The following is a 7,866-nucleotide window of genomic DNA, read 5'->3' as shown; positions in this document are numbered from 1 at the left end:
CCCAGTCTAACTGACTTTGATGTCTGCGTTAGCCATACTATGAAACCGCAAACATTGCAGGAAATCTGTTGGATGTGAGGGTTATTTGCATAACAATGCCCAGCTCTTAATAGCCAACACACAGGCACCCACACACACACATGCCCCGCCTACATTCTGATCAAGAGGACTGTTTTAGAGCTTATTAATGTGCCATATTCAAAATAACACACACACACACACACAACAGGGCACTTTACCATCCTCACCTCAACAATGAAGCTGTCATTCAGTAGAAATGGAGGAAACAAGGAGAGTCAGTTAAACAAGGCATCATAAAGAAAGACGAAACGCAGTCATTTAGGTGAGTAGATCTATTTTGACTGTAACATGCTTGTGATTGTGACTGTAACATGCTGAAATAAACCTACCTTAATAATAATAATAATAATAATAATAATAATGATGATGATGATAACAAACAATGTGGTTTTATTTATTACTATTGTTGTTGTTGTAAGTCCAGTACTTGTATGGCACATGTAATAATAATAATAATGATAATAAATATTTTTTACGGTTATTATTATTATTTACATTATATCTCTAAATTTAACTTTTGCCTTTTTACATGTATATTTTTTAAGTATATTTTAACTCTTTAAGTATCCAAATCTGGTATGTCTAGATAAACTCCAGCAATATTTTTAACTGTTTTTAGTTTACATTAATGTGAACCCTGAATGTCCCCTCAGTGTTCCCCTTTATGACTGACGGGTCTGTTCGTCTCCTCGTAACTGTGGGAAGGTGAGTTTTATGCAGCCTGCTTTTGATAGATTATTAATGTGTCTGATTTAAATGGACATTCCTGCCCTGTCCAGTCTCTCCATCCAATTCCTTGAGAGTAAAGTAAATACATAATTGAAGTGAGTTGGCAGAATGCGGCGATTTGATTCGGGTCAATTGTTTTGCTTGGAACGCATCAGAGATGGGTTTCGTTCAAGAATAACAAATAAAGCAACCGATAGCACAATCATGTTAGATTTCTAGTGGCTTTGGTTTGAATGGGATAAATGGCAAGTCATTTGTTTCATCTCCAGTAGTGGTTAGAACAAAAAGTGCTTAGGTATTGTCCTGCATGTTAACCTGGAGAGAGATTTTGTTATGGAACAGCTGAGCGCTTTGTTATGGTTTGCCTGTCTTTATGAACTTGATCAAAAATGGCCCCATATCTTTATTATGCACTTAGAATTAGTCAGTGTTTACATTTGTGAAGTGTCGGGTAGAGTTTAATTTGTCGTGTTTAAGATGTGGAACGACCACACACGCAGACGCATGTACAATATGTTTTTTTTTCTATGTTCTTTAAGCTGCTCTCAGAACATTGTCTTGATGGTCACATCCACAGGTGCAGGATGTTTTTAAAGCTCACCTGCTGTGTCTGAGCAGTCAGAGGGATCACAGCGTGTGTTTGTGAGCGTGTCTAAGCAGTGTCTGCAATACTGACCTTCCAGACCGCTCATTTTTGAACACTGCAAATGGCTCAGAGGAAAAGGAAGAACTGTATCATTTTCATTAAGCACCCGAGTGTTTCTTCAAATGTTCCCCTTATTATTGAGTGCAAATTGCAATTTAATGTGAAATATAGCATGCACATCAGGCCGTCTGCCATTTCTCTATTTTTTTAGTGTCAATCTTCAGACCCAGTAATATTTAAATAAACATTTGTAGATGTAGAGGATCTACCATATATTACAGTACATGGTACAATTTTATTATTCAGTATATGGATATTTATTCAAAGAATAGCTCGCTGCTAAATATACATTTTGTCAGTGTTTGCTTATTCTCGTTATGAACCAATACAAGCTGTTGTATTTTCTGTGGAACACAAATTATGATTTTTTTTTTTTCAAAAGTATTGTTATGCAGGTTTTATATAAGGTGACGTTTATTTCAAGATGCATGAAAAACGAGAAAAATAATAGTAATAAAAACAATTAGTCCATACAACTTGTGCGCTCACATTCAAAATGTCAAGGGACAATCATAATTGAAACCACAACAGCACTGATTCTCATGGCTGGGTTTAAAAGATTTATAATACTCTTTTGGTGTTTCTTGTTGTTTTTGGAGATGGACCGATGTGGCCACTGTGAACTGCCATTGTATATGGAAAGAGCTGCATAACAGTTTTTAGTTTCACTGAAATACATAAATAAATAAAGACTGAATGTTTATTCTGGGTCAACAGTTCTTATCGTGCTGTTGTAATAAAACTTAAAGTGAATTGCCCTAAACTGAACATCAGCAATGGCAACCCAACATTGAATATCACTACACCCTGAACGATGGTATTGTTTTTTGCAGAATTGTTTTAGAGCTGAATCAAATTTGTTTCAAAATTGATAGTTTTTGCTACATCAATCAATAAATTATTATTACTGTTATCTGCAGTAGAGCTACTTATAGCTGAATAGAACTTATTTTATAATTAAATAACTTTAAATAGCCGAACCAAACTGAAGCTGTTTTGAAACAATCAGTATTGCATAAAGCAGAATATAAATAAAATTGACTTGACTTGATTGCAAACACCAAATGTGTCATAAAAAAAAAAGAAAAAGAAAGAAAACAAAAGTATCATACTTGCTTATATCCACACGGGAGCAATTATATAGATCCATAATCAGTCATTAAATAGTTAAGAAATAGCAAAGAAAATGAAATTATAATTAGAATAGAATGATAGAGTGACTTTTTAAATGATAGCGTAGGGAAGAGCAAAATGTTAAGCATTGCCTTTTCCTGTCACTCGGTCCCATCGGTGGTAATTAAATTTGTATTATTACTGAACTAAAACCATTTTTTCCCCCACTATACTTCCTTTTTCCTCACCGTCGAACATCTCCAGATGTTGTTTTCAGGTTCTGTCATGGGCTGAGAAACATGCCTGTCAGTCCGTCACTGGGAAATGACACTCTGCCGCTTGACTGGATCTGAGAGAATTCATTGGTGGTTTTTATTTCACATGACTTACATTTTACACAAAGAATGTGCAATGGAAGTTTCCTTCATTACATCTCAAATATGCTATTTCTAGAATTTCTTTAATTATGCAACACGTTACACCATCCCTTTGAATTGTTTCCAATAGCGAAAATACTTAACTTTTGTCAGATTGCATGCTTTCAAACTCGTGTTTTTGCTCACATCCCAATAGGGACCGAGTTCAGCTTTAACAATGCTGATGACATTTCAGTTATGCACGTTAGGTGTTATCCCAAAGGTCACAGTGGGGCATGCTGCAGGGATACAATTCCTGAGACAAGGTCGAGTTGAGGGGCTTTTTATGATTCTTGGCTAATATCCAGAAGTAAAGGATCCAAAATATTGTTTTCATTGCAGATTTGGCCTCGGTTTCCCAGTCTGTTCTGCGTTCCCAGCCTTATTGGAACTTCAGGGGCAGCTGTCACTTTGCAAAAATATTAATGGTGAAATAGAATGATTATTATGGTGTGAGCGAATTGACACAGACATTTTTGTTCTCATATATCAGTTTATTCGCAAAACTAGACAATATCTCGAACAAGCATTTTTCTTCTTTGTCACAGCATGTTGTGAGTCCAGACAAAGAATTTATCAATGATCATGGGAATAAATCTTGAATGCATGTGTCTCATTTATCACCAGGTTGAACAGCATGGAAAACTCCACGGAATGGAGCAACATTTCACTCGACTCTGGATTTGAGCCCTGTGCCACATTGAGGAGCTCCGGTTCACGAGTCGCCCTCTACATCTTCATCATCACCGGGATCGTTTGCACAGTTGTTGGCAACTTCCTGGTGGTTCTTGCAATTGCTTACTTCAAACAGCTTCAGTGCCCTACAAACTCTTTCGTGATGTCTCTGGCTGTTGCTGACTTCCTGGTGGGGCTGGTGGTTATGCCATACAGTATGGTCAGAACGGTGGAAGGATGTTGGTATTTCGGCCCAACCTTTTGCCATCTTCACTCCAGCTTGGACGTTATGCTCTGCACAGCCTCCATCTTCCATTTGAGCTGCATTGCTTTTGACCGCTACTATGCCGTTTGCAACCCTTTGGTGTATTCGTTTAAGATGTCCCGTAAACGTGTGGGTCTGCTGATTGTGGTTTGCTGGGCCATTCCTTTCCTCATCTCCTTCGGCCCAATTCTCCTCGGGCTGCACAAGCTTGGCATGGACGTTCCTTTGACTGACAACATGTGCATCTTCTTGGTAAACCGCGTTTATGCCGTAATGGCGTCCCTTGTTGCATTTTACCTGCCTATGGTGACGATGTTGGTGGCCTACTGGAAGATATACAAAGCGGCAAAGCGGCAAGCCATGCAGATAAGCGCGATGGAGGCGCAGATGGCGGCAGGTGTGGGCAAGGACTCGAGCAAGAAGCAAAAACATCGCAACTCTATGAGGAGAGAAAGAAAAGCAGCCAAAACTCTGGGCATCATCATGGGGGTTTTCCTTCTTTTCTGGTTGCCGTTCTTTACTGTTAATATCGTCGACCCATTCATTGAGTACGGGACTGCTGCTGTGATTTGGGATGTGTTCCTGTGGTTGGGGTATGTCAACTCCTCTCTGAACCCTTTCCTCTACGGTTTCTTTAACCGATCCTTCCGTAGGGCTTTCCTCATGATCATGGGCTGCAGAATATGTCTGCACGGCTCAGTTCAAGGAATGGACCTCTCTCACTCAAAAAGAGATGCTAGTGAGCGCACTGATAACCACTAGACTGTTTACCTAATAAATTCTCCCAAACTTGTTACTGTCCAGCACATATGCTCAAATATTTTTTTTGGGTGGCCAAAATATTGTTAAAGTATAGACTTTAGTGTCTTTGTTATTGCGCCTGCCTCCCGTGCCAGAAATCCTGCTGAGGGGTACGTTTCCCAAAAGCATCATTAGCTAACTTTGATTGCATGTTCTATTGAACTCGATGGAAATTGTGATCATAGTAATATATATATATATATATTTTTTTTTTTTCTTGCTCCTGGAATACATTTTGGCAAATTAGGGTTAAAACAAAATATATTCTCTATTTCATAAATATATTTTAATTTTTTCCTTGAATTATTTTTTTGCCATATGGATTATCAAAAATATATTTATGTAAATATATTTTAGAATCTTTATTAGTAATAGGCCATTTTTGTATATTTTAAAACATATTTTAAAAAGCTATTAATGTATTATTGCCCTATCGGTGACCATAGGTATTATTCCTTGTAAGACTTGTAAGATTAAAAGGATTAACACATTATGAAATCTCACACAAACCCAGTGAGATGAAGATAACTCTGTTAGGCTAACAGCATGACAAGTGATAAAGTGCATGCAAACATTGTGATTTGGTGTTGAACTTCCTGTAAAAATGTGTTTTCTTTCACATTTTTTTCATGTGAGAATAAATTAGATGTCTAGTCTGCATCATTTTTCACAGATTTGGTGCTTTGCCGCAAATAATCCTTCATTCTACTGCATCTATTGCTAACACTAATGCAAAGTGCACTCAAGGTTACAAACAGATCTTTCCCTGTTGTATACTGGCAGAATTATGAGCATTCTGTGGTACAAGCTGTAACAGTGGGAATCTAAAATGGTTAAAAGCACAATTCAGACTCACATAATGTCCTTTTGCAGAAACATTTCTGGTATGTTCAACAAAATATGGCAGCATGAAATAATAAACACAGTGAGGAACAACCAGGAACATCGGGTTTTTGCTTTTTGAGTGTGCGGTTACAGTGCACTTACACTACACATAAAGTGGCTATCAAAAGAAACACTCCAAAGATGTGTGACACATACTCCCCTCTCACAGATTAGCACCCGTGACCTGCGGAACAGCAGAGTCATAACTAAACTATGTATGAGAACAAATAATTACATAATGATATAAATTAAATCTCAGTTGTGATCACGTTTTTCTTGATATAATTCTTATGAAATTACGGCAGGACAGAGAATTGGCCCCAGCTGGTCTGCCTGCTTCAATAGTGAGGTAAGCAAAGATGAAGGAACTGGGAGGTGGGGTTTTTTATAATATAAAATTTATGTAATAATTCTGAAAATGGAAATTGTCTCTGGAAAACATCCGGTATATATATATATATATATATATATATATATATATATATATATATATATATATATATATATATATATATATATATATATATATATATATATATATATATTTTTTTTTTTTTTTTTTTCATTTTTAATGTTCTATTACCTCCGTGCCTGGCAATTCACTCCAACTATCTTCTTTTTAGACATTTCTTGCACTGTTTAGAATTCTAAGACAGTGAAATGTACGTAAAGTCATTTTTTTCTGACAAGTCAAAACATACACGCGCTAAGCTGAAGGAACCCATTAAGAACTGCTATGTCTGCTGGTGTTAGTCTTCAGTAATCCACAGGAAACCGGGGAGGACATGGACTCACAGTTATTTCGGTTGCATTCTATTTTACAGTACGTGTACTAAGATGTACTTATACTGTACTTACAGTGTATTTATCTAAGAAAGTTCTGGTAATACAAGGTAACTACATGGGGTAGGTTTAGGTTTAGGGGTAGGTTCAGGGTTAGTACCTAGTTATTACATAGTTATTGTAATTACTATAATAAGTACATAGTATTTACATGAGGAACAGGACTGTAAAATAAAGTGCTACCGTTATTTCTCTTCATTAAGTTCTCAGAACTGGAGATGGAAAAGGAAACCAATTGCTATCCTCCCAAGTCATCTTCACACCCACAGTCTTGTCACTTTTATAATTAAGTATAATATGAGATGATTCAGACTGCTTTCGAATGTTTCTTGTTAACAATTGTGTTTGCAATTCTGTTGTAAATTATTGGAATTTGCAATGCATTTACATTAACAGTGACCTCTACTGGCCATCTTAGATTTTTCATCATTAATGAGTAATTTAATGCAGCGAAAAATGCAGCTGATAAGCTGACTTATTTAATTGTGCAGAGACTGCTTTTTTCATGACTTGGGAGACATCATAGAGTTCTCAGTATTGTTTTGGTTAAGTATCAAGTTCGTCTCAGACGTCTCAAGTTCATCTCATCCTGGCAAATCTTAGCACAGCCACAGCATGTAACACTGCATGAACTCACCAAGTTACTCTAAAGCCTGATAATCATGTTTCCTGGCATGATTTGAAAACTTCCACCGAAGAGCATCCTGAATGCAAGTATGAACATCTGAACTTTTGTGCAACACATGTGCCTGTGTGAGTAGTGATTAAGAGAAGTTGTGGAATCTTAAAGGGATAGTTCACCCAAAAATGATCACCGTTTACTCACCCTCATGTTATTCCAAAACCATTTGACTTGTGTTAATCTCCTAAACACAAATTAAGGATTTTTAATGAAACCTGTTACGATCGCACAAGCTCCCATGTGTTTCTCTTCGTTTATCTGTGAGTAAATGCCTAAATTAAATCTGTTCATCATGTAAAGCCATTGTACCTCTGCATAAGACTGGATTTATTCTATAACAGCTTTATTTTTGGTTACCTGTGCGTTCTATGGAGGGGTAATATCTTAAATAGTTTTCGAAATTTAACCAAAGTCTTATAAGTTTGGAACAACATGAGTGTAAGTAAATGATCATTGAATTTAATTTGGGGTGGTGAACTATTGCTTTAAGTATTTCTCAGGAGAAAGGTCTGACAAGATAGGTACTTGATTTCAATGCAATATCATTGCTGTGTACAAATAACATTATTAAAAGGATATAATCAGATTTTTTTTTCCCTTATGGGATGGTTGTTTGAATTAAATAGATTCACTGTTTTCAGGATTCATCAAATAGACATATTTGATCAAC

The 7,866-nt window shown here is 36.5% G+C and overlaps 1 protein-coding gene across 1 annotated transcript; it reads left to right on the top strand.

The window, feature by feature from the left end:
• The first annotated feature begins 280 nt into the window (after nt 1-280).
• On the top strand, nt 281-4,923 carry LOC113081898 (5-hydroxytryptamine receptor 4-like). The gene is made up of 3 exons (XM_026253797.1): nt 281-343; nt 735-786; nt 3,673-4,923. The coding sequence occupies exons 2-3, from the start codon at nt 746-748 to the stop codon at nt 4,745-4,747; spliced, it is 1,116 nt and encodes a 371-aa protein (XP_026109582.1). The 5' UTR covers nt 281-343; nt 735-745; the 3' UTR covers nt 4,748-4,923.
• The last annotated feature ends 2,943 nt before the right edge of the window (nt 4,924-7,866 follow it).

Source organism: Carassius auratus, unplaced genomic scaffold (genome assembly GCF_003368295.1).
Source record: "Carassius auratus strain Wakin unplaced genomic scaffold, ASM336829v1 scaf_tig00035250, whole genome shotgun sequence".
Lineage (NCBI taxonomy): Eukaryota > Metazoa > Chordata > Actinopteri > Cypriniformes > Cyprinidae > Carassius > Carassius auratus.
This window is presented reverse-complemented; position numbering and strand designations above follow the sequence as displayed.